The 27,566-nt window shown below is 39.8% G+C and overlaps 1 protein-coding gene and 1 long non-coding RNA gene across 5 annotated transcripts in view; both read right to left on the reverse strand.

Annotated features, from left to right (window-relative positions):
- Positions 1-2,123: 2,123 nt before the first annotated feature.
- On the reverse strand, positions 2,124-14,760 carry LOC123380133. Its single transcript, XR_006585502.1, has 5 exons — positions 11,239-14,760; positions 5,695-5,781; positions 5,407-5,491; positions 3,833-3,924; positions 2,124-2,587 (listed from the first exon to the last, which is right to left on the reverse strand). It is a non-coding gene; the product is annotated as an uncharacterized LOC123380133 (long non-coding RNA).
- A 594-nt stretch (positions 14,761-15,354) lies between these two features.
- Positions 15,355-27,566, reverse strand: part of ACP3 (acid phosphatase 3) — a 45,873-nt gene continuing 33,661 nt past the window's right edge. For 2 of the 4 annotated variants that reach the window (XM_003992120.4, XM_045037595.1), the window contains 2 exons: positions 26,393-26,562; positions 15,355-16,204 (listed from right to left, as the gene is read on the reverse strand). In XM_003992120.4, coding sequence (XP_003992169.2) covers positions 16,086-16,204; positions 26,393-26,562 — 289 coding nt within the window. In that variant the 3' untranslated portion in view covers positions 15,355-16,085. Of the gene's footprint in view, positions 16,205-18,625; positions 18,839-24,913; positions 25,724-26,392; positions 26,563-27,566 lie in introns of those variants that run through there. The other 2 variants (XM_019810704.2, XM_019810705.2) reach the window with 2 other exon arrangements.

Genomic DNA, 27,566 nt, shown 5'->3' on the forward strand with positions numbered 1-27,566 from the left:
CAAGCATTGCAAATCCAGCAGTGTACAAAGGAGAGAGGAATACAGATATGGGGTCATTTATTCATATTCACTCAATCAGCATCCAATACCAGCAATTCTTTGAGTTAATTTATTTTATTTCGTGTTTGACCACTCTAAAATAGGCAACACCATTTAGAATCTACATGTGCCATATTTCATTTTTTCTCATTGCCACGTAATATTCCATTGTGTATATAAACCACAATTTCTTTATCCATTCATCAGTTGATGGACATTTAGGCTCTTTCCATAATTTGGCTATTGTTGAGAGTGCTGCTATGAACATTGGGGTACAAGTGGCCCTATGCATCAGTACTCCTGTATCCCTTGGATAAATTCCTAGCAGTGCTATTGCTGGGTCATAGGGTAGGTCTATTTTTAATTTTCTGAGGAACCTAAGTGAAATAAGCCATACAGAGAAAGACAGATACCATATGGTTTCACTCTTATGTGGACCCTGAGAAATTAACAGGAACCCATGGGGGAGGGGAAGGAAAAAAAAAAACAGGTTAGAGTGGGAGAGAGCCAAAGCATAAGAGACTCTTAAAAACTGAGAACAAACTGAGGGTTGATGGGGGGTGGGAGGGAGGAGAGGGTGGGGGATGGGTATTGAGGAGGGCACCTTTTGGGATGAGCACTGGGTGTTGTATGGAAACTAATTTGTCAATAAATTTCATATTAAAAAAAAAAAAAAAAAAGAATCTACATGTGCCTTCCAAGAGGGCAATGCGTCTTCAATGGGGCAAGCAGTAAGATTTTTATTTCAGCATGTTTCCCTGAAAAGGATCATTAATTATGGTCTACAAAACACTGGTCTACAAAATTAATGTGTTACTTTGGTAAAAGTAAATTCTCATTAGGTTGACTAACTTTATTGTCACATGCTCTGGTTTCTGGAAACTTGTCCTTATTGGTTTTGTGTGTATGTGTGTGTGTGTGTGTGTGTGTGTGTGTGTGTGTGTGTGTGTATGTTGATGCCGAGGTTGATAACTTTTTGAGGAGCTTACAATGGACTTTCAATACTACTCAGCTATTCAGTTGTGATGACATGATTTGGCAGTGACTTTGCAGCATGGAAACTAGGGGGAGATCTGACAACTCGGAGTTTTCAGCACTAAGTTTTTGTTAGGTGGGGCTAAGGGAGATCTGAGTCATTAATAAACACCTGATTATTTTTATCAACATATTAAATTGTTGACGTGAATATCTGAGCCCCAATATGCCATTCATAAAATCGTGAGAGTATCAAATCTTACCTTCATATCTGACTGCACCTACGTGTCTATGTAATTGTGGCAGGTCAAATTTAGTCAAGAGAATTACATATTTTGTGAGTATAGAGTTACTTCCCAAATCTTTCAGGGATTTTGAAATGGCCAGATAGGAATATTATTTTCCTATAAAAGTGTAAAAACATAAACAAAAACAAAACAACCCCAAGTTAATTTATTCAAGAGATATCAAGTTTGAAATTATCAAAATAAAATGATATTCTACTAGAGTAGGACTCACATATCATCTTAGCAGTCATTTTCCTTTAGGCATTGATACCACACAAGTGAGATATCTTGGATAGAAGTAAAACAATAAAATAAGAATGAGATGTGATTTTCTGAGAATCTTACCTGAGTGCTTTTCCTCAAAGGAAGGCAAGTGTAGTGTAGCAGTTTAAATGTGCAGTGTCTAGAATAAGACACTGTGGGCTCAGATCCCATCCTTGCCACGTTCCAGTTCTGTGACTGTAGGCCGATTACTTAGCCTCAGTCTCCCCATCTGTAAAATGGGCATGGTGTTATTATTAGTACCTACCTCACAGGACTAGCACATAGTAAGTGGTGCCATATAAGTGTTTGTTAAATGAATGTAAAAAATTTATTTGTTGACCACAGGGATGTTTCATCCATTGCTTTAATGAAACTAAGGTATTCCAAGGTCTCATATTACCATCCATATGGGTACTTTTCCACCTTTTAACAAAGAGTACCTTCTTTGGAATTATATATATAACTCATATATATGAAATTCATATATATATAATTCATAATATAATTCATATATATACATATATATATGAAATGTTTAAATTATGAAAATAACAGCTTCTTAATGTCTTATGTTTGGAAACGTCATTGCATTAAAAGCATTATAAATGCTTTTCTCATCTCCATTTGTTCCTGTCAGTCTTTCAGAAAACCAAGGGAGGTAATTTTGCACATGAATGTCACCCTCAAGAGGCCAGGGAGATGATCTGGGTAGAAAGGAAAAGAAGATGAACAAAGTGGCTGTTTTAGTAACTTGGATAATTTCCTAGTCCACTGTACCGAGGATTCACATGCTGTGGGAAAGGGCCATTCATGGTTTTCTGCTGGCTTATCAGAGAGAGAAGACAAATGCCACCTGGAAAAGCTGGTCCATAGTCTGATCATGGGGATGACTGGACCCCGCTTGAAATCATCCAGTTACTGAAGGACCCCCATTCACCAGCAGCCTGCTCAGTGTTGGAGCAATGGTCATGTCTGCTCCATTGAGGTCAATAAAGCCCGGGCACAGAGGAGATAACTGACTTCTATAATTATAAGAAAGAAGTTAAGTCGTAGCCAGAGATTAAAGAAAGACATCTACCACCTACACTCAATATTAGTCTACTTGAAATTATTCTATTTTATCATTAACAAGATAACACATTTTTAGAAAACCATTTGCTTGCGTTCTGTTTGTTTACAATACTTATCTTCACAATGAATTGGTAATAACTTAAGCCGGCTTCCCTGTGGAATCTTTCTTCATGCTTTAATGGCTTGTCTTTTCTTGGCATTCTATTACAATTGACCTTGCGCTAATGTCTAGTTGCTTTGATTTTTCCAGAGAATATTAAGAGTATTACGTTCTCTCAGAAATAAATCCTCAACCAAAGTAACATTTTTAATAAGATCTCAAGTTTTCTTATTTCTTCACCAGATGAAACTTCCATCATTTTAATAATAGCTGTCACTTCAAGATGTGGTATAATAAGACTGAAAAAAAAACCATGCTTCTGAGAATATACAGAGAGCTAATGAAAAACGACATCTCATGGTTATTTCTTTTTACTTTATAAAATTCAAAATGATAATGTTTTTAGATGGAAATGATAAATTCCTGTCTTTTCATTCCATATTTTATTTAACAAACCCTCTTTATGTTGTTTACTATGTGCCAGGCACTGTTCCTGGCACTTTACAAATATTAACCTGTTTATTCCTATAACAATCCTCTGATGTAGGTACTATAATTATTGCCATTTTACAGATGAGGCATCTGAGGCACAGGAACGTTAAATAACTTGCCCAGGGTCATATGGCTAGTAAGTAGCAGAGCATGGATTTGAAACCATGAAATCTGGCTCCACTATTTTATTCTTTTTGTCTCCCATGTTTGATAATGGTATTGAATAAAATTCCTCTTGAGTTACTTCACTAAGAATGGTAACTTCTAACAATAAGCACTTGGCAAAAATTTGGCTTAAAAGACTCGGCTCCTCTTCTATAAAAACTTAAAATAATTTAATTATACGTAGATCAGACATAGATGTGAGAAGACAGGGACAGAAAAGGGGAAGAAAGGAAAAAAAATAAAAACACACTTCTAAAGATTGAAGGAGAGACATACATGTTTTATTTTCCTCCATCCATCTTATTTATTTCAAGTATGATTTGCTTTGTACAACATATGTAAGGGGGTGGAAGATAAACAGGAAGTAGTTTAGAAGATGTAACAACAATGAGTTACATACTAAAGTTTGACTTTAAATTTTCTTTGGTATGTTACTTACCTTGGCAAGATTACGACTTGTCCCAGGCTTTTCAGGGAAGTTATTGTTTCAAATATTTTATTGCATTGTAAATTTATTATTCCTGTTTGGGCCTGGAAAATATGATCACTGTAAGCATATTTCTATTTGTTTAGTAATAAAATGAGTTAATTTGTAAACCACAGATTGAGAATGGCTGACTTTTTTTTTTGAGAGCATGAACAGGGAAGGGGCAGAGAGAAGGAGACAGAGGCTTGAGAATCAGAAAGGGGCTCTGTGCTGACAGCAGCAAGACTGAACTCAGGAACCCTGTGAGATCATGACCCGAAGACCTGAGCTGATCAGATGCTTAACCGACTGAGCCACCCAGGTGCCCTGAGAATGGCTGACCTTTTTGAGGAGGCATCGTTCTTTGTTCTCAAGACCACAATTTTAATTGTAAATTAATAGGCCTTAATTCTTTAATTTCTTCTATTCTTCAGGCAAGACTTATTAAAACTATGTTTCAGAATGTGAGCTTATTTCCAATTTCTTCTTTGATTCTTATGTTGAAAGTACTATTTAATTTCAATAGTCTATTTTCAATGTCTATTTAATGAAGGCACTGTTTTAGACCTCTGAGTTACTTCACAGATGAAGTAGATAAACCTGAAGTAACAGGTGAGTATCCTGCTCACCCTGAGGGGGTCTTGCATAGTTTAGAGCAGGGTTTCTCCAAAGAAGGTCAGGAACTGCCTACAGCACAATCAGGTGTGATAACCTGCTAAAAAGGCAGATTTCTGGATTTACTAAATCAGCATTTCTAGGAGTGAGGACTGGGAATCTGAATCCTTGTAGATTCTTCAGCACACTGAAGTTTAAGAACTGCTAGTTTAGTTACACTTCGGGAATGTCCCTATAATCAATGAATTTGAGGCGGGGCTTCATGAAACCCCTCTGGCTTGAAATTGATCAAACGTGATACAGTCAGTACCAACAGTAATATTGGTTGGGTCAATCAACAAGTATTTATAGAGAACCTAGTTTGAATCAAACCAATGTATATTCTTGAATAAGGGGCAGAAAAGATTCTTAAGAATACAGGCATTCCTCATTTTATTGTGCTTTGTAGATACTGTTTTTTAACAGTTTCAATTTTTTTAAAAAATTGAAAGTTTGTGGCAACCCTGCATTGAACAAATCACCGGTGCTGTCTTTCCAACATCATTTGCTTACTCCATGTCTCTGTGTCACATTTTGGTAATTCTCACAATATTTCAAACATTTTCAGTATTATTATATTTGTTACAGTGATCTGTGAACAGTAGTTATGACTCACTGACATCTCAGATGATGGTTAGCATTTTTCAACAATCAAGTATTCCAACCAAGTACGTTGGTTTTTCTTTTTTTTAGACATAATGCTATTGCACACTTAATAGACTGCGGTAAAGTGTAAATATAACTTTTATATGCCTTGGGAAACCAAAAAATTAAATTGACTCACTTTAATACAATATTTGCTTTGTTACAGGTACTGGAACGGAACCTCAATATCTCTGAGGTATGCCTGTATATGCATTTGTGTTGGTTAGGACTTGGAATCAGGCACATACCTTGTACTCCCAACAGCACACTCCCGTGAGACCTGGCCTCTCCAGACACTTGCCCTCTTCCAGGTCTGGCCCTGGCTACACTGACCTGGGGGGCACAGTACGCAGCTCATCAGCCTGCTTTGGGAATACTGAGCCCTCTGGGCCTGTGGATTCCAGCCAATCCAGAATCATCCACCTAGCTTCCAGGGCAGAGGGAGCACACCACCCCAAATTCTTTCTGAAGAGGCAGTTTAGATTGCCCACAGGCACTCCCCATTTGGGCGCTGCCTGATAGGGTCCAGGGCATACCAATGATCAAGGCTCCCAGGTGTCTCTCACTAAAGGCGAGCTCCAGGCCTCATATTGGCAAGGCAGTCCAGATTCTTCCAGCTTTACCTTCAGGGAGAATATGTGCATTTGTGTGGGTTAAGACCGGAATTAGGATGATACCAGATACCCTAAACAGCCTTCTCTTTTGAGCCAGCCTACTGCTACACCTGCCCTGTTCCAGGTCCCTGGCTACCTTGACCTGCATGGTGTGTGCATGTGTAAACACACCTTGTCATTTGGCCTTAGACTGCAGGGGGCACTCCAGGCCTGGTGAGCCCTGGAATGAGCCCCACCACCTGCCTGGCCTACAGGGAGGAGGAAGACCAACTCCCCCAAATCTTTCTGAGTCTACAACTTTAACTTGGCAATAGCCCCAATTTGGACTAGCTGCTTGGTGGAGTATCAACGTCCCCAGCCATCAAGTGTCTCTTTTTAGAGGGTGCTCTGACCACCCTGCACACCCCCACTCTGGCTAGCCAGTCCAGATTTCTCCAGCTCTGCTTTCAGGGGGAATACGTGCATTTGCGGAGGTGATGGCTTGGGCAAGGCAGATGCATGTACTCCCAATTACCCCCTCCTGTGACCCTACCTTTCCCTATAGATGTCCTGTTCCAGGTCCCTGGCTACACTGACATGTGCAGCTCATACATGAGGAACAGCTCCCCAGGGGGAGCCAGGGCACTCCAGGCCTGTGGGGCTTGAGTCAGTCCTGAACCATCTGCGTAACCTCTGGGGTGGAGGGAACCCACCTCCCAAAACTCTTTCTGAGGCAGCAGCTTTAAGCTGGAGACACCCATCAGTCCCTATTGGGTGTGGTTGCCTATGGAGTCCTTCATTTACCAGTTATCAAGTCTCCCAGGTTTCTCCTACTGATGATACCCTGGAAACCTGCCAGGCCCCTTCTTGGCAAGGCAGTCCAGATTCCTTCAGGGGGAATATGTATGTTCTATGCAAAATTAACTGGAAGGAGGAGGAGACCGTGTGGTTTAAAACCAGACATATGCTCGAGGGCAAAATTTGGTGATGGCACTATATAGGAAAGGCCAAGTCCTTGAGGCACTCTAAAGGAAAAACGATATAAGCTGGTAAAAACAGAAAAGCCCAGTTAGAGAAATTATTTAGCTGTGAGCTTTATAAAGGCAGGGTCTATAAATAATTCAGTACTGTATTCCCTATGTCAAATCATGGCACAATGGTACTTAACCTTTCCTTGAGTTAAGATTCCCTTTGAAAAATATGAGAGCAACTAGGGACCCTACTTCATTCTAAGAGCAGGCACTTAGCAAATGTCGGTGAGATTAAATTGTGTACATAGTGTTAAGTCTTTTTTTTTTCCCTTCACTGAATGGCTTGGCTCACTTCCTTAACTTTGACAGACACAATTATAGACTCCTTTGCTAAAAAAACAAACTTAGCGTTTCCTGTTTAGGGAAAAAAAATCCATTGCATCTGACTTCCCTTCCTCCCAAAGTTGTACTGAAGTCATATAAAAGATGTTAAAAATAAGAATGAAATCATAACAGTGCTATAGAGAGTGCCAGTGGCAGGTCAGATATTTTAAGAAATTCTTCAAAGATAGGCAGATATGATTGAACTGATGAAGAAGTCACAACAGGGAAATTATAGTCAGACCCACAAGAGATGAACATGGTTCTTTCTGAGGGAGCCACAGAGAAGGTGGGAGCTTGGCTCATCTCATAGATCACTAGGGAACTGTGAAGTACTTGTCCAAGTAGCTAAGGAACGCATTCTCTATCAGCTGCACATCCCACTCCTTTCTCACATATAGGGTGACTGCCCCGCCCCCTCCCCCCTCAGATAAACTCTTCGAGGAGTGCTGTCTTTGGAAAGAGGGTGCTCATTTGGGAGGACACCTTGTGTGGCTGCTGTGCCCAGAAAGAGAAACAGAGTAGATGTTGAGATAACTCAGGACTTACATCACAGACGTGGAGTGAAATTTTAATTTATTTTCTTTTATTATTTTCTTTTATTTATTTTTAATTTATTATTATGTTTTAAATAGAATTTATTGTCAAATTGGCTTCCAAACAACACCCAGTGCTCATCCCAACAAGTGCCCTCCTCAATGCCATCACCCACTTTCCCCTCTCCCCGAACCCCTCATCAACCCTCAGTTTGTTCTCTGTATTTAAGAATCTCTTACGGTTTGCCTCCCTCCCTCTCTGTTTATAACTTTTTTCCTCCCTTCACTTCCCCCACGGTTTTCTGTTAAGTTTTTCAAGATCCACATATGAATGAAAACACATGGTATCTGTCTTTCTCTGACTGACTTATTTCACTTAGCATACTACCCTCCAGTTCCATCCACATTGCTGCAAAGATTTCATTCTTTCTCATTGTCAAGTAGTATTCCATTGTATATATAAACCACATCTTCTTTCTCCATTCATCAGTTGATGGACATTTAGGCTCTTTCCATAATTTGGCTATTTGCTATAAACATTGGGGTACATGTGCCCCTATGTATCAGTACTCCTGTATCCCTTGGGTAAATTCCTAGCAGTGCGATTGCTGGGTCATAGGGTAGTTCTATTTTTAACTTTTGGAGGAACCTTCACACTGTGTTCTAGAGTGGCTGCGCCAGTTTGCATTCCCACCAACAGTGCAAGAGGGTTCCCGTTTCTCTACATCCTCGCCAGCATATATAGTCTCCTGATTTGTTCATTTTAGCCACCTTGACCAGTGTGAGGTGGTTATCTAACTGTGGCTTTGATTTGTATTTCCCTGATGATAACTGACATTGAGCATTGTTTCATGTGTCTGTTGGCCATCTGGATGTCTTCTTTGGAAAAACGTCTTCTGTCTTCATGTGTTCATGTCTTCTGCCCATTTCTTCACTGGATTATTTGTTTTTCAGGTGTGGAGTTTGGTGAGTTCTTTATAGATTTTGGATACTAGCCCTTTAAACGATATGTCATTTGCAAATATCTTTTCCCATTCCGTCAGTTGTCTTTTAGTTTTGTTGATTGTTTCCTTTGCAGTGCAGCTTTTTATCTTGATGAGGTCCCAATAGTTTATTTTTGCTTTTGATTCCCTTGCCTTTGGAGACCTGTTGAGTAAGAATTTGCTGCGGCTGAGGTCAAAGAGGTTGTTGCCTGCTTTTTCCTCTAGGGTTTTGATGATTTACTGTCTCACATTCAGGTCCTTTATCCATTTTGAGTTTAATTTTCAGAATGGTGTAAGAAAGTGGTCTAGTTTCATTCTTCTGCATGTTGCTGTCCAATTCTCCCAGCACCATTTGTTAAAGAGACTGTCTTTTTTTTCCATTGGATACTCTTTCCTGCTTTTGTTTTGTTTTGTTTTCTTTTGTTTTGTTTTATTTTATTTTATTTTGTTTTGTTTTGTTTTATTTTATTTTATTTTATTTTATTTTATTTTATTTTATTTTATTTTATTTTATTTTATTTTATTTATTTTAGAGAGCGAAAGAGTGCAAGCATGCATGCACAAGCAGAGGAAGGGCAAAGGGAGAGAGAATCCCAAGCAGGCTTCATGCTGAGTGTGGAGTCGGACACAGGGCTTGATCTCACAACTTTGGGACCATGACCTGAGCCAAAATCCAGAGTTGGCCTCTTAACCAACTGAGGCACCCAGGTCCCCTTTATAAAATATTATTTTATTTTATGGGGCACCTGGGTGGCTCAGACAGTTAAGCATCCGACTTTGGCTCAGGTCATGATCTCACAGCTCTTGAGTTTGAGCCCCATGTCGGGCTCTGTGCTAACAGCTCAAAGCCTGGAGCCTGCTTCTGATTGTGTGTCTCCTTCTCTCTCTGCCCCTAACCCACTCGCATTCTGTCTCTGTCTCTCTCAAAAATAAATAAACATTTAAAACAAATTAAAAAAAATTATTTTATTTTAAAGAGAGAGTGGAGGGAAAAGTTTTTAAAGTTAAGGCCATTCCACCCAGGAGATACATACACAGAAACAGTCACCCCAGCAAAGAGTAAAGTCTTAATTTTTTGAAATGTCATTAGCTGACATGCAACTTTCCTGCCCACAGACACTACTGGGCACCTATGCTATAGCTATTGCCCTCCCACAGAAATTCAGATCAGGCCTTCCCATTCAAATGAGAGCATTCACTTCCATCTGTGGTTATGTACCTCTTATCAAGGTAATTTCCACAGATAACAACTATAAACTCTTAGGGAAAAATATAAAATACAACTAACTAAATGTACTTGGGAGCAATCAAAACCAGGCAGATTCTGGAGGGGAATCAGCATTTGGAAAAAGGGAATAGCTGCTAGGCTAGTTTTATTTTGTTATGGCCTTTAGTCCAAGTGCAGCCTCAAGTTCATGCCATGCAGGGGCAGAGTGTGGGGATGGAATGGTTAAAATACAGGGAAAACAAAACAAAACATAATCTTACCCACTTGAACCACCAGAGGACAGAGTTTGGGGGGTGGGCACCCATAGTCTCTTAAAAGTGAGAAGGAAATTCCCCCCAATTGAAAGCCAGAGAGGAGAAGCCCCAAGTTCTGTGTATAAACTCTGCCCCAACTCTATGGCTGACCCCATAGCTTAACTATCTATAGACAGGGAAGACTCCAAGCAGCCTTATTTAGGCTAAAAGAACTGAGCTGAGATTTGAGCTGCTGTCCATTGTAGGGGAGACTGTAGTTTGATTTTAGTCAATTTAACTGACAGCTCGAGGAACACGATGAAATCCAGAGTCTCTACAATATATCATTCACACTGTCTAAGACACTATGCAAAATTATATTCAAAGCAACAGGAAAACATAACCCATACATGGGAGAAAAGACAATCAATTAAGACAGGTCCAGAGATGACAAGGATATTGCAACTAGCAAACGAAAATTTTAAAGCAGTTATTTAAGTAGACATTTGTTGGGGAAACAGATATTCATGACTAAAAGGGAAACCAAGACCAGCCATCCCTATTAATCCACAGAGTTCTTTATTTGTGGATTGTGATTCACGAGTATGTGAGAAAACCCCAGAGCCTAAAAGAAGGTCCAGAATTAATACGTTTAAACAACAGAGCCCAGAGAAACAGAGATAATATAGGGAGCAGAGGAGAATTTGAAAAAAATTCCAAGTAGGATTCTTAAAGATATTCAAGAATAGATTGCATTCATAAAATAAGTGGCCATTATGAAAAAGGAACAATCAATGAATAGGAAAGTATTCTTAAAATAATAATTAAAAAAAGAAGAACAGATTTCCTGAAGACTGAGTGTTCTGGAAATAAAATTTCCTAGAAATAAAAGAAAAATCTGGAAAATATGTGAGAAAAGTTGAAGCATGGAGGATAGATCCAGAAAATTCAAATTCTAGATACTTTTTTTTTTAAGTCAAAGACCTGTATAAGCCAGATAGAATTAGATAGAAAAACAAATACCCATGCCTAAATACATCCTAGTGAAATTTCAGAACTCCTTAGATAAAACAAGTATCTTTAAAAATTTCAGAAAAAAATGGAAGAAAAGGAAAAAAGAAAGGAAAGGAAAGGAAATAATACCAGATTACTTACATTGGGTGAGAATGATACCAATCAGACTTCTCATCAGCAGGCCTGTGTGTTAAGAAGACAACAGAATACTACATTCACATTCTGGGGGAAAATGATTTTCAACCTGAAAATGTATACCTTGCTGACTGATAGGTAAGTGGGAGGGTAAAATACACACGTACTTGGACATATCAGAATCAGAAAGCTTAGTGCTCAAGTGTCCTTTAAAAAATTACTTAAAGAAAATGAAAAAAAAATAATACAAGAAAGAGGACACCATGGATTATAAAAGCAGGGAAAGATGTGAAAATTCAGAAAATCTAGGTATAAGTAAAGTTCATAAAATTCATGCTAGTCACTAGAAGAACTAAAACCAGATATTGTTGACAGGATTGTCTCTGATGATTAGAAATGGGTAGAAAGACATTTTTTATTGTATTTTATACTCTTCTATATCATCTTAATTTATTTTTGTTTTAAAAACAATTACTTGATAAAAAATTTAATAAAAATTTAAAAAGGTGCCCTTTCCCCAATCTTGCAGTAGTTTTAAAGGGTGTTGTCAGATTCCTTCTTCAGACATTTTATAAGAAGAAATAGTTCATTTAGTATAGGATAGTGTTGGAAAATTTTGGGGTGTTGCTGTGAAGACAAGTCTACAAATAAAATATTTCAGAGAAAACCTTGATCAATTCAGCACACACACACAAATAGTAAGATGTAGGCACATAAAAAAGATGACTTTCATTTCTTCACCGTAACCTGAAAGTGAATCTTGCAAATTAAAACACACACACACACACACACACACACACACACACACACACACAACATTCTTTCTGCTTCAAAAAGTTTGTCATTGGTAGAAAGTATAACTGTCCCATATGGTAGCCACCAGCCACATATAGCTTCTGAAACTTGACATGTACCTAGTCCAGATGGAGATGTGCTAGAAGGGTAAAATACACATCAGATTTCAAATACTTACTATTAAAAAAAACTGAAAAATATCTCCATAAAAATTAATAATGTGTTGAAATGATTTTTTCAGTGCACTAGGTGACATAAATTTTATTAGAATTAATTTTATGTCTATTTTTACCTTTTTATAAAGTGGCTCTTAGAAAATTTTAAATCCCATGTGTGGGACTTATTCGTGGCTTGCATTATGTTTCTATTGGAGAGCCCTGGTCCAAAGCACCAAAACGTAGCACACATTCATTGCTGCTCCAGTGGGGTTTCTATAGAGAGTTTTGAAGGAGAAAACTAACATTTTGGCCTTCACTTACCAAGAAACTCCTCTGGCTATGAAGACACAATCAATGCTAGCGATATTAGAACAACACAGAAAGAAAGAGACAGAAAGAGAATAGGAAGTTGGGAAAATAGAGACCATGACTGAATTCAGGGAGAAGAAATGCCAATTTTCATATAAAAAGATTTCTTGGTTGAATGACATCCAGTAAAATGTTTGCCTCTGTCTTATACTCTTCTAATATCATAAATTCTTCTTTTTATAATCATATTTTCTTAATACTTTCCTTACACAATGCCATTCTAGCTAGGAATACTAGCTAGACTAGTCAGGGGAATACTCTACCTTGACTTTTACAGAACTTTTCTACATGTATATTGATCATATTTTTTATAGTAGGCTATTTCTCTACATCCATGTGGTAATTACTACTTTATTCTAATCCTGTTCGAAGGTGTCTGTAGCGGCTCAGATGTGGGGAATACACTGCAGAGCAGAAGTTATCTCAATCCTAGCAATTATCTTGCAAGCAATGTTTCTCCTCATGTCAGCTGAGCCTCTCTGACTCATCTGAAAAAGTCACTTTTATCAGTAGAGAGAATTTGTATTTTTCTGTTGAAGTTGGATGATTAGCTTTTTTCCTGGGGAATGTGAGAGCGCATCTGTGCTCTCTGCTTTATTGCCATAGATCATTTGTCACTTGTGATTTTTCACTCTGCCTTGAACTATGAAAAGCAATTACAGTGTTTGTCAACAGAGTAGCTCTGTGGAAGGGAAAAGAAACAACTCAGTTGGGAATGACAGCTTTCTTTGCAATAATCAAGAGATAGGAGAAGGAAGAGAAATGGGAGAGATTAACCTCCCCCTGCTGAAACAATAGAAAGTATTAAACATTGACACTGTTAGAAGATGATATTAGGGAAAGCTTGTGAAGGTTTTTACTTTCACATTCTACCAGCCCTGTATAAGGCTGTTGTTGGGGTCAAACACCTTATTAATCACATTAGGGATGGACAATTTAGCATGTAGGCCAGCGATTAGCTAACAGTAGGTCCTCTAACAATGTTAAATACGTGAGAAGATCCTTGGCCTGTGGTTCTGTTTTCTACTTCTATTTTAAAGTCTCATAACTTATTAGCATAAGATATTATGTCCCATTACTAATATGACTGGCTACTTTATAGAGACAGTAATTTGTCATTTGTTTTTCCTGCTATAGATGTTTTACCTCTTCCCAAGTTGAGGATGAAGCCAGATCTTTCATTTATTTTCCTACATGCCTTTTGTGTTACTGGAGAAAGCAGCAGTTGCCAGGCAATAGAACACAACTCCTTCTCAAGATTTTTTTTTTTTTTGCATAGCCTTAGCTCAGTGAAAATTACATAGAAAGTGAGGGTGATAGAGGTAAGTGCTTGAAGTTTAACAGGAGAAAGCCATGGAATCCAAGGGGCGAAGAAGATTCCTGAGACTCAGAGATGGGGTGGGGTTCTAGGAGGGTTTCTGGTTCATAGGTATCACCCCAGGTAGGGGACTGGACAATGCCAGGATGGTGAAGTCCAAGTGTGTGGTCTTGGGAGCCATGCATAGATGTCCTCTGCCTACCTTCAGGAGACCATGTGGGAATAGACAGTGTGTTTATTGGAGACCAGTGTAGATAGCAGTCTAAAGGACCCTCATCCAACTCTTCCCACAACATTCCAGGACCTTTAGTAATACCTGAGAAGGTGAAGAACTCTACCAATGGATGAGATTGAATTTCCCACCAATTGGATGGTTAAAAGCTCAGGATGGGTTAAGACTGTTAGAATACATATCAGGCTTACTGTAATGGTACCATTTATGAACATGCTTTCTTGGACAATGACCAATCCATGAATGAAATGAAATGAAAAATAAATTGTTCACAGAATATGAGAACTAGATGTGACTTCCATGTTTATCTAGTCCACTCTTCTTTTTTAGATAATTAAACCAAGGTTTAAAAGACTTAAAAGAACTTGTTCCAAGTTGTTGGCCTAAAGCCAGTGCAGAGCTGTGGCATAGGGTCATCAACCTTCATCCCATTTTTCTTTCTACTTCACCACTTGGGAAATGTAGATCTATTTGTGGTAATTAAATATATTATTATCTCATAGTGGCCATGAAAAGTTCTCATGAAAGTGAAATGAAGGGGCGCCTGGGTGGCACAGTCGGTTAAGCGTCCGACTTCAGCCAGGTCACAATCTCGCGGTCCGTGAGTTCGAGCCCCGCGTCAGGCTCAGGGCTGATGGCTCAGAGCCTGGAGCCTGTTTACGATTCTGTGTCTCCCTCTCTCTCTGCCCCTCCCCCGTTCATGCTCTGTCTCTCTCTGTCCCAAAAATAAATAAACGTTGAAAAAAAAATTAAAAAAAAAATGAAATGAAGAAATTGGAACTATAAAAATATAGTCTCAAATTGTGGTTTATATACACAATGGAGTACTACGTGACAATGAGAAAGAATGAAATATGGCCCTTTGTAGCAATGTGGATGGAACTGGAGAGTGTGATGCTAAGTGAAATAAGCCATACAGAAAAAGACAGACACCATATGGTTTCACTCTTATGTGGATCCTGAGAAACTTAACAGAAACTCATGGGGAGGGGAAGGAAAAAAAAAGAGGTTAGAGTGGAAGAGAGCCAAAGCATAAGAGACTCTTAAAAACTGAGAACAAACTGAGGGTTGATGGGGGGGGGGAGGGAGGGGAGGGTGGGTGATGGGTATTGAGGAGGGCACCTTTTGGGATGAGCACTGGGTGTTGTATGGAAACCAATTTGACAATAAACTTCATATATTGAAAAAAAAATAAAATAAAAATATAGTCTCATGGTAGAGGTAGAAAAAAGAAACATGACTGCATGGACTTCCTGGTTATTCCCCATTATAGAAATTGTGGGGAAAATGACCTGAGCAACAATTACAATAGTTGATATTACAGTTTCTGAGAATTAAATACCTCTCTCTAAGGCAGTTTCAATACAGCTCTGTGTTTGTATGTGTTAGTATGTATACACATACAGAAATCTGTTAGCTATCAAACACTGGGTAGGAGTTTCTTTTCAGGAGTGTATACATGTTTGTATTCAACCTACTTAACAGCTAAAAAAAAGATTTATTTACACCTTGTGGTTGGGTCTTATTTCTTAAGAATCATCCTACATGATACTATTTCTGGTGTAAGTATTGTCATTATCCAGTCTTCTTTAATCTATGTTGTCACATGTTGTAACCATTTGCTCTTTGAAGGCAAAAGGCTGGTTGGAGTTTAACTTCTTTCTTTCTTTCTGGACATCCATGCCAGAGAATACAACTATCCTTTGCAGAAGAACTTCTTTCTAGCTGCGTGAGAAGCTTGCACTGTGATGAGGAGACCTAACCATCAGGAGACTTAACCAAGTAACTTGGGGTTCATTCATCAGTCCCTGGGTCACTATGAGTTCAGCCCCTGCTCTAGCCAGGCTCAAAGGGAAGGGTGTGGGCAGGGTGATGTCCACATGGTGAAAGCCAGTCCTTTCCATGAGGCATCACTGAGAGGTGCTGCATCCCAGGAGGTCGGTGGTTGGTGTGGTGTGTCCGCCCTTATTCAGCCATCTGTTCAGATATTCCGATAGGGGTCTCTGTGCCAGCAGGGCCCATGGCGGATGAGGGTAAGCAGCAACACCACGAGGACACCAGACACCAGGCAAAAGGCAACAGCAAGGACGACCCTTAGAACTGTGGAAAAATTGGAAGACCCATAATGTAAAATTAATGGATTAGGAGAATATGAAGATTATAAAATGAGGAAAATAGGAAGATCACACATCAATGTTGATTTCTGCCTTGATTGTAAAAATTCAGTGGTGTTTCTGAAGCAACCTTGAAACCAGTAGCGTGTGCTGAAAAGACACTAGACTAGGAGTCAGGAAATGACCGAGGTTAGTTCTGGCATGACCTTTGACCTCTGAGTCTGAGCTCCTCCACCATAAAGGGAGGGTGATTGACTTAAGTATTTCTTTTTCCTTTCCTTTTCTTTTCTTTTCTTTTCTCTTCTTCTTCTTCTTCTTCTTCTTCTTCTTCTTCTTCTTCTTCTTCTTCTTCTTCTATTTTTTTTTGACTGAAGTATTTCTAAGGTCCTTTCCAGCATTAACTTCATGCATTTTTATACAGTTAAAATGATCAATTGTTCATGGTCTCAGTGTCAACAGAAATACTATCATTAATTGGGTCTAAAAGAAATGGAATATCATCTTTTAGTTTCTGAATTTGTTTTTCAATAAATACATTTGAGAGAAGAAACCTTGAGCACATGTTAACAATCACAAGCATTTTTAAGATAACTGTGTACTATTGCTAATCTGCACCTTTATTTACACATAGCCCTTTGATAGCTGACCAGTCATGGGGAGATATACGGGGTCATTTTTTATGAGATGCTATTCATTATTGCATATAGGAAGTTACCCTCCACACACACACACACACACACACACACACACACACACGCGCGCGCGCGCGCGCGCGCACGCGCGCGCTGTAATATATCCATCATAAATATCAATTTATGATGTACACTGTAGTATATCCATCATAAATATCAATTTGTACCATTTCTAAATGGATGTCTGATCTTCATTGTAAAACTAAAGGATTGGTGGTTGGTTTAGGCAGTGGGAGAGCAAACATCTCTCTGATCTGGCAGCTCTGTCTACAGAAGCCCTCATGCTCCATGGAACACAGTTGAAAATCACTTATTTAACCTAACCTTATCATTGTAGACATGAAAAAAAAAAGAAGTAGAGAGATTAGATAATTTGGCTAAGGATAAGCAGATAATTGTATTTGGGTTGGAATATATAGGTTTATCAGTCTCATGATTCACTAATGACTCAGTTCACCAATGACTTCCAAATTTAAATCTTCTGCAAACTCAAGACTCATATATCCAACTGTGTACTTGACATATTCCCTTGGACACTGAATAGTCATTTCAATCTCAGCGAGTCCAAAACTGAATTCCCAATCCCTTCATGCCTTCCCCTGCCCCAAACTCTGTTCTTCCTGCAGCCTTCCTCATATCAGTTGATGGAAAATTCCTTCTTCTGTCTCAGCCCCATACTCTTGAAATCTCCTCTGATTTCCTCTATTTCTCTCACATCCTATAATCAATCTGTCAGTAAGTCCTGTTGTTCTTCCAAAAATTATATCTAGAAACCAATGATTTCTCCCCTTCTCTCCACCACCCAGGATTATTACAACATCCTCCTGACTTGTTCCCTAGCTTCTATACTTTCTTCCCTATGATCTATTTTCAACACAGCAGCCAAATGACTTCAATTCAAATCATGACACTCTTCTACCTAAAACAAAGTCTGCAATGAATGCTTTTCTCACTCAGAACGAAAACCAAAGTCCTAACGATAACAGTTTGTAAGGCTCTATATCATCAGGCCTGATTAACATAGATTTCGTCTCCTACCACCTTCCCTTTGCTTACTCTCTTTTGGCCACAAGGGCCTTGTTGTTCCTCAGACATGCCAGGCACACACCCATTTACAACCTTTGCTATAGTTACTACTATTGCCTAGATGCTCTTCTCATGAATCTCTGCGTCAGGTAACTCTATTGCTTTCTTTGCTCAAATCTCATCTTCTCAATGAGGACTTTCTACTTAAAGGTGCAACCAATATGCCCTTTCCCCATTCCCACCCCCAGCTTGGCACTTGGGATCCTCACCTTCCAAAGTACTTATTTATTATATTTGTTACTCATTATCCAACCCTCTCTCCCTCTAATAGAATGTAAGCTTCATGAAGGCAGAAAACTTTGTCTTTTTGTTCATGAATGTATCCCTGGCAGTTAGAACAATACCTGGCACATAGGAGATGCTCAATAAATATTTGTGGAAAGAATGAATGATTCAGAACTCACAGGTTCTCAATTCTTAGTTCAGTGCTTTTCTCACAATGTCAGGATGCCTCTTAGCATCACGAGAAGATTAATATTAATAAAGTTAGGTCGTGGTGGATGGGTGCCATTACCCCTGTGAATGGAGTTTATATAAAGGTGGAGGAAACTGAAGAGAATTGAGGAAGGAAGGAAGGAAAGAGCTAAATAAAATGGGGGAAGAAGGCAGAGACTAATGATTCTTCAAAGTTAATGTTCATGGATGATTATCTGTATTTGGAAATGTATTTTCAGTTATTTTTATTGGCTACATTGTCATAATAGTCCCATGGAATATACTTCCCCAATATTTTCCCTTCCTTCAGTCTTTCCTAGACATGCAGTGGGCACACACCATACGCCAGGTCAGCAGTGTGTTGGGTTCTGGGGTTCCATGATCCCTGATTTTGAGATCACCAATATCTAGTGGGAGAACCAGAGAGACAATTATGAGATCATGTGATAAATAGTAAAATAGAAGTATAAAAGACATGCCATTGGAGTAGAGAAAAAGTTGCAATTAATACAAAGCTTTTTATTTAGAAGAGAACGAGGTTGGAAAGTCTTCTGAGAAAATGATAAGATTTGAGCAGGCCTTTGAGGTAAATAAGACTTTTCCATGAGACAGAATGAGTTGCACAAGAGCGTGTTTGGGAAATAATGAGCAGTTGCACGTGGCCGGAGTGTAGCTTCTGGTGAGTTAAGACTAGACAGGTAGGTTGAGGCCTAGGTTTTAGAAGGTCTGGTTTGTCGTGGGTACATGGAAATCATCAGCAATTATGACACATGGAAGTGACATGGCCCAGTTTGTATTTAAAAAAAGAAGACAACTACAGAGAAAGATAGGGTGGTGGAGACACTCTAGGCCTGATGGCTATTAAAATGCCTTTGACAAGATACTTAGGGTTCAGCACTGGAAGTGTGGTCGACATTGCAGATGAAGGAATTCTAGGATACTCTTGCAGTAGAATTGACAGGTTCTGTGATGGATTACAATGGACTGGTAAAGGAGAAGTGGAGTCACGGCCACCCATGGGTTCTAGCTTGGGTGAAGAAGATGATTAGGCTATGAACGGAGATTGGAAGTCCATTAAAAAGGATCAGTTTGGAGTGGACTGAAATACATTTTATTTCAAATGTAGTATTGAGATGGGTTAATATCCTCATAGAAATGATCAGTAGGCAGCTGAAAAAAACAGATCTAGAATTCTATATGCAGATGTGGAAATAAGAATTGTAGACGTAAGAAGGTGGAGGCCTGGGTAATGCTGGCTCATGGCGAGGGTAGAATGACGGAACCAAGGACAAGCTAGTAGGATGTTATCATTTAGGGGGTTGGAGGAAGATATGAGTCTAAGAACGTAGAAAAGACTCAGGAGAGACTCTTTCTCCCTCTCCTAAATTAAAAAAAATTTTTTTAATGTTTTTAGTTATTTTTGAGACAGAGAGAAAGCACAAGCTGGGGAGGGGCAGAGAGAGAGGGAGACAGGAACCCAAGAGGGCTCCATGCCAACAGCACAGAGCCCGATGTGGGGCTCAAACTCATGAGCTGTGAGATCATGACCTGAGCCGAATTTGGATGCTTAGCGGACTGAGCCACCCAGGTGCCCCATATCTCCTCAATTTTTAAAAATTTATGCTCCCTTGTACTGAGAAGCATTTTGTGAGTTTGAAAGAGTAATGTTCTAGGGTCTGAGAAAGAAAGTGATCAGTTGTATCTTACTGTGAAGAGGTAGGACCGGTAACGATAGACAAGCTCTCCTACCGCACAGGAACACATGAAAGCCACTGAAGGCAGTGTGAATCAGCACTGCTCTTCTGAGATCTATTTTGGCAACGTGTATCGAAATGCCTCTTCCTCTTGCCATTACCCCTGAAGTCCTGTATACTCTTCCTCTTTCCTGTTTGAATAAGTCTGTCTGCATCCTCGTCCTTGGATTACTCCAACAGTCTCCCAGCTGTGCTCCCTGCTCTCAGTCCCATGGCTCTCCGATCCTCTCTCCCCACTGAGGACAGAGGTCTTTCTAAAACAAGAAGCCAATCCCATCATCTGTCCTCTGCCGAAAACCTCTTAATGACCAGAGCTATTCAACTTGACCCGAGACACTTAATGTCTGCCTTCCCAGTGTTTGCACTATGACCGGACATACTCCTTTCTGTTCCTAAAATGCCCCAAGTTGTCTTTAGCCTCTGGGCTTCTACACATTTTCTTTTGTCTGTAATACTCTCCTCTCTCCTCACCTCCACTCATCCTGTTAATTCCTTCTTTCCTTCAGGCTTTGGTTTATTTTTTTTTTTAATTTTTAAAAAATGTTTATTTATTTTGAGAGAGAGAGAAAGGAAGAGCAAGTAGGGGAGGGACAGACAGAGAGGGAGAGAGAGAATCCCTAGCAGTCTCCACACTGACACTGCAGAGCCTGATGCAGGGCTCAAACCCCCAAACCGTGAAATCATCACCTGAGCCAAAATCAAGTGTTGGACGCTCAACTAAGCCACCCAGGTGCTCCCAGACTTTGGTTTAAACAGCACCCCCTTTGAGAAGCCTTCTCTGACCCCTTAGACTTAAGCTAGTTGCCTTTCCCCTATGTCCTTTATTATAGTATTACCATACTTAACTGTTAGGGCTTATTTAATTCTTTATCCCCCTGTCCTCCCTGCCAAGGGGTCCAGGTCACATGGGGACAATTTTCTTGTATTGCTGCTACTTTCTCAACAAACTTAACACCTGCTGTATAGGCACATATTGGGTACATGAGAGGTACTCAAAAAATACCTGTTATTAAATATTCATTAAAAAGGTTTTTTAAATGTTTTTACTTATTTTTGAGACAGAGAGAGACAGAGCATGAGCAGGGGAGGGGCAGAGAGAGGGGGAGACACAGAATCCGAAGCAGGCTCCAGGCTCTGAGCTGTCAGCATAGAGCCCAATGCAGGGCTCGAACTCATGGAGTGTGAGATCATGACCTGAGCTGAAGTTGGATGCTTAACCAACTGAGCCACCCAGGCACCCCATTAAATAGTCATATACTTTGACCCACTAATTCAATTTTTGGGCATTTGTCCCAGGGGAATAGTCAACAAGACAGTGTGGGATGGAAAGGGAAGATGATATAGTAGAAATATGGTGTTAGAGACTGTGAGGCTTGAACCCTGACCCTAACACTTGTGGCATGTTGTTTTCTGAGGCTATTTTCTTCTCTGTAAAGTGGGGATATGTCCTATTGACAGGAAAACAAAAACAGATCGCTGAGCTAGGTGCCGTGACTTTCAAAAGGGAAGCTTCCAAAAAGAGATGGAAGGAAGAACATCATTTTACGGAATAGTTCAGGAGTGAGTGAGGAGGAAATACAGAATACAAATGATTAGTTCAAGAAAATTGGGATTGAAGAGAGTGAGATGGAGCAGGCACTTGAGATGTCCTTTGATGAGAGATGTAGGCATTTCCTAGAAGGAAGCCAACGCCGAGGAAGAAAAAGAAGCTAAGCTTCACTGAGGTCCCAGGAAATGAGGGGTGGGATCATACACATGAGGAAAGGATACTCAGGGAGTAACATGTTTTCTTGAGGAGAAGCAGTAGAGTCAAGTTAAGGCTACTAAGATATTTGGCGGTAGTGACAGGAAAATCTAAAAGACTTGCTCTTCTAAGGACATCTCACTAGAATTAAACAAGCCAAGATGAACTTGAAAGTTTGGGGGAAAATAACAAGGCCTTCCTGTAGAACTCAGGAAAAGGGTCCAGGAAGAGTGAATACTTTGGCCAAACAGCATTGCAAGAACCAGCTGGGGTTGAAGTAGAAATTTCAATATTCATAATTTGAAATGGTAACAATAGGCTTCTGTTCCAACTTAGCAGATCAGGATGCCGACACTGTGTGGTTGGTTTAACCAAGGGTTGGATATTATTGTGGTGGGCAGGGTATAGGATGGGCCACTATTATGTCAGAATTGCCTAGGCTGAGGACAGGAGGGGGAGTGAGGAATGAGCTGGCATATATACCAGAGCAAGTTCCCAATGCCATTAATGAATGATGACACATGTCCTTGGAAACTGATGATAGTAGCAACAAGAATGAGAAACAGGTGCTATAACTGGCTTCCTCTCTGAGGGAGGAGGGGTGCTGGAAGGGGTATCAATGAACAGTGGCTCCAAAAAGCAATAGGAGAACAAAAGAATGCCAAGCTGACAATGCTGAAAGCAGGCCAAATAATACAGTCATATTGGTACATACATATATGTATGTAGTTGGTGACTGGGTCTTTATAGTACACTCCCATTTGAGGCTCATTCATAGCTTCTCTCCCCTATTTATTGAACAAGTGAGTTCTAAGCTCCTGATACCTGGGTGCAGCCATGAAGAAGCCAGGCTAAGTGTGAAGGGCTGAACATTTATTCAATTAGCAAATACTGACTGAAGGTACCAGGTTCTAGGCATTGTCTGAAGATTTAAGGAGGGAAAGGGTAATGATTTTGCCTTTAGGAAGCTCATGGTTGAATCTTGGGCATGTGTATATTTGCTGAAGATTTACAAAGATTTTTATAAGGAGAAACTTGAACTTCCCACCATTAATTCTCCTTCCCACTAAGTATGTGGTGCTGGAGATTGAGGGAGAGGGGTGGGAGAGTGCTAGCAATGAAAGTCTGACTGTGTTAGTAAAATTTTGGAATTAAGAAAGCATTTTCTAAAAAGGGATTTTATTTTCAAGTTACATAGTATGGAACTTAGACTTATCATGAATTCCCCAGCAAAGAGTCTGCTTACTTTAATTGATATGACAGTGATATTAATTGGGTCTACTAACGCTAGTGAATAACACTGCTTACAGGTATGGGTAGGATTTCATGGGTGGCAGAGTAGCCAGGCATTCTGCGCATACACGATGTGTCCTGTATTTAATGGTTTGTCCTGCTTCCTGTATTGGCTTTCTCAGGACACCCTAAATGTTCTGTAGCCATTTTTTTCTGAGTAAATTATAAAAATTCAGCAGTTAAAGCTATTACTCAAATTGATTTGGGCATCCTATTTGCTAAATTTTGTGCCCTACTAAGGAATCATTCAATGCCTATACGCTTCCATGCTCTGGCGTGCTTCATGGTGTCTCTGGCAAGGCAAATAGGATTTCCTGTCCCAGGAATTTCCCAACACTGAAAACAGTCTGTCTTCCTGAAATTTTTACCTGATACCCCAAGCAGCACTCTTTGAGACCATATAGAACAAATCAAATCCCTTTTCCTTAAAGAACTTCAGATATTGAATTTGCTTTGTTGGAGACCACCTCATGTTATAAACTCTGAAGTTTTCTATGAGCTCAATCCAGTGGTGTGCTAGTAAACTGGATCAAAACCACAAAAGACAAAACCTGGTTTGTGGCATATGCTGATTTCTGTGATGAAGACGCTCCAGCCATGACACCATGACCAATTTCATGCTGCCAAAGTCAAGTGATTGAACTCAGAGTTGGGAAGGGCTGTGCACATTCCACTCTCGAGGTTGGTATGTGTTGGCTCCAGCACACCGATGCTTCAGTTTTTGTTTTACTAACATATTTTGCTAATTGGTTTCACTCCATTTGAATACCGAATTGATACTGGTGTCTTGAGGAAAAGAATTTTATAAATACTCTACAGGAAGATTTGTGAAGAGGAGGTGACATATTGGCTATGGAGGATAAAGGAAAGGATGGGCTCAAATATACCCCCCAGGTTAGCAGGTATCACTGCTGATCAAGATAGAGACGGTATGTTCAAGGAGGAAAGGTAAGTGATCTATACATCCATTGGGCAAATATTTAGTGAGCACTAATTCATGTCAGGCACAGGTATTTCTGAGACAGATATAAGAGAGAACACAACAGATAAAAACCCTTGCTCTTGTGTCGTTGATATTTGATCTTACTAGAATTGGACCCTTGAAGGAAACCTGTGGGAATCTCATTGGACCCAGAACCTTCTGCTGAGTAAGTCCTCTACCCTTTCCAGCTTCAAGCCACTAAGAGACTTGATAAATGGCTTTCTAGTACCTTGTGCTGTACCGTTAGAAACTTCCATCCAAACTGACTTCACATGGTGCAATTGTTACCTCTTACAGGTAGCCCTTCCTGACATTCCTTACTGCCTCCCTCCCTCTGAATCCACTTAACTCTTGTTCCATAGCAACCCTTGTGGTGGTAAGATATAACCCTTGTTATTCTGTGTAATATGTATCTTTTTGCTTTCCCACTGGGTTGTAAATTTCCCAAGGGTGTTTTCTTGCAAGTTCCATCTTAATAGATAAAGCAGAGCCATCCATCAGCTTAACCTTTTTCTGAAGTAGTAAAGACTGAACTAAACTCATTTTCAATGTAAAATATTCACCTAAGCCAGTCAAGATCATTTTTACTTTACATTAATATTTTCCCTCCTGTTACATTAAAAATAAAATCCCCAAACAAAAATGTAGCCCCTAAAATCTGCCCTTCACGTATTTTATTCTAATTAAACACACACACACTTTTCAAAAATCATTTTAAAAGTAATGTTTTTGAACTCCCTACTAATGACTTTATTCACTAGTTTACATTTGTCTTATTGTGGAGGAAAGTTACATGCATGGGGGAGGAAGAGTAATCAGAGAGCAGCCCTGGGGACAAATATTGCCTTGGGAAAAAATAATGCAAATAAATATATGAATCAGTGTCTCAAGTCAGTCGTTCAATGACTCACTGGGAGAGGGAATGGTTTTTCCTCTGGACTCTGGCACCCAGCGGAAACCATCTCTAGAAAACATTTCATCTTTTTCTACAATGGTAACGTAGCACAGTGTTCTCTAGGCGTGTTACATCTGCCACATGGCAAATCTACAAGACTCTAAAGAGTGCCATTTGAATATGATTTCTTCTTGCATAGTGAGTAGTTTCAGCAGGGCCAGGAGTTTGCTTAGGTTTTCTGAAGATAATCGGGATCAAAACCTTACACGTTCCTTTCGTCCTCAGAACAGCTATCACAGCCATACTTTTCAACATTCCGGTAAGTTTTGATCTTGAAGGCATTCAGGAACGCTCTTACATTTCTAATTTTGTTCCAGTTTGATATGTATCATACTTCCTCTCCCAAATCAACTCCACATTCAACATGTCTTACCATCTTCCAAGAGAAACCACTCATGCAGGGTACTCATCTCTGATGGGTTGTGCCTAAATATTGTGCTCTCACCAAATTACTTATTTGCCAGGATGTCTGCTCTCCAAGAGCTGCCATATATGTTATATACAGCAAAGTTTTCTGGCAAATTTGCTTTTGGTTTCTTCAAAAGTAACATGGATTTTCCAGGGCTAAAGGATACAAAGAGGTGTTTATTTTTCAGCTTTTCTACCCAATTAGTTTTAACACAAATATATAAAGATAGTACCAGTGTCCCGGTGGAGGTGATTTCTCCGGATTGTTCCACTGTATCCATTTATCTGCCTCTCCTTGTGAGAAGGCTGGAACTAACAGTTCCAAAGCTGGTCCTCTGCCCATTTGCCTAGGATGAACTTCTTCCCTTCCTTGCTCTCACCCTAGATTGTGGATTTTGTTTGAAATCTGTTCCACTTCAGACACTTCAAGAGCAACCTCATTAATCCTGCTCAAATGAAATCTGGGAGTCCTTAAAAAAAACCCAAAAGGCTCTATGTGGCCAGTTCATGGCAACCCCAAGAACTTTGATTTAAGTTTTGCCTCTGATTATATTTTGACATGATGCTTTTTTTCCATAAACACTGAAAAAACCAAGTCAAGGTTTAGGCAAGTAGGGGCAGGACCTCGTGGAGAGGTTGGAGTTGCCTGAAGTTGGGGGGGGGGGTCCCTGAAACACACAATTATCACCTCAAACCTATTTCCCTTAAAGCTGGGAGTGATGGCTGAGTGATATTCTCAAAGCACCACCTGTCTAGAGAAAGGGTATTCTGCCTTCTCTACAGAGCTCTGCATGTACACTAATCCATAACATCCTCAGTAAGTACCTTGGTCGTTGCTTGTGGTCATACACTCCGTGGACCAGTCTTGGGGGATCACAGGGGCAACCAGCTCAGCAAACTTGGTCAGAGGACAGCTGGGAGTGCAGCCTGGCACTGTGAGGGGATATGGTTCGTGCTGCGTCTCATTCCGATAGTACATCTCTATGAAATACTCCCTGGTGGAAGAAGGTAGAAGAGAGAGAGCTGTTAGTTCTGTGTTGTTGAACTGCCATTGAATATTTTCCCATCTGGCCTGTAACATGTCAGCTGTAGGACTAGGGGAAGAATATACAGGAATGAGTAGATATGAGCTAACTTAGGTGTGGGAATAGGGAGATTGGGGCCAGTGGGTCAGATCCAGAGGGTAGAAATGGGAGGACTGGTTTGTTAGATAACCAGGGGCAAAGGAGGTAGGGACCAGGAAGCTTAATCAGAGAGGGAGCTACCAGGTGGTGGTTGGGGGAGTTGGGGGTGATTTGATGAGCCTTTGAGTAAGAAGTGGGGATCAGGTGGGGTGTTGGGTTTTCTTTCTCCTATTCTCTCCCCTTCATGATCCCCATTTGCTTCATTTTCTTTTCCTCTCTCAGTATTTCTTGTAGCCTTTCCCCTGAATGAAGGTCTCTCTCTTCTCCTTAGCCAGGCAATAACTTGGAAACATATGCGCTTAAATATACATCAAGATTTTATCAAAATTACATCTCAGAAAGAGGGTGTGGGTGTATACCTAAGTAATTTATACTCCCTCATACTCGATACTTTACTTGAAAAAACAAGGTGTTGTTTCAGGAAAAACCACTGGCCTTTGCCAACCTTGTAAAACTAGTATGAGGGGCTTATGGAAGTCTTTTGCCAAACATGCAGGAGAGAAATTCAAGTAGGATTTAGTGATCATTCTTGCTGTAGTAACCTCACAACTGCCACTGTTGGTTGTTGTTATAAACAAGCCTTTAAAACATCACTTTGAAAGCCACATAAACAGTATTAACCGCAAATATTCACTTAGAGAAATGTTTTTAAAAACTTCCCAATATTATGTGAATGAGTGCTTATTCCCCGGGATAATTTTCCAGTGACAGCATCTTTTATCTCAAGATGATATGGCAAACATAATAACAGTCAATCAAAATTCGTGATTCTCTTTCTACTGAATAGAGTTATGGCTGAAAATGGACTACATTTC

This window comes from Felis catus, chromosome C2 (assembly GCF_018350175.1).
Source record: "Felis catus isolate Fca126 chromosome C2, F.catus_Fca126_mat1.0, whole genome shotgun sequence".
In the NCBI taxonomy this organism is placed as follows: Eukaryota; Metazoa; Chordata; class Mammalia; order Carnivora; family Felidae; genus Felis; species Felis catus.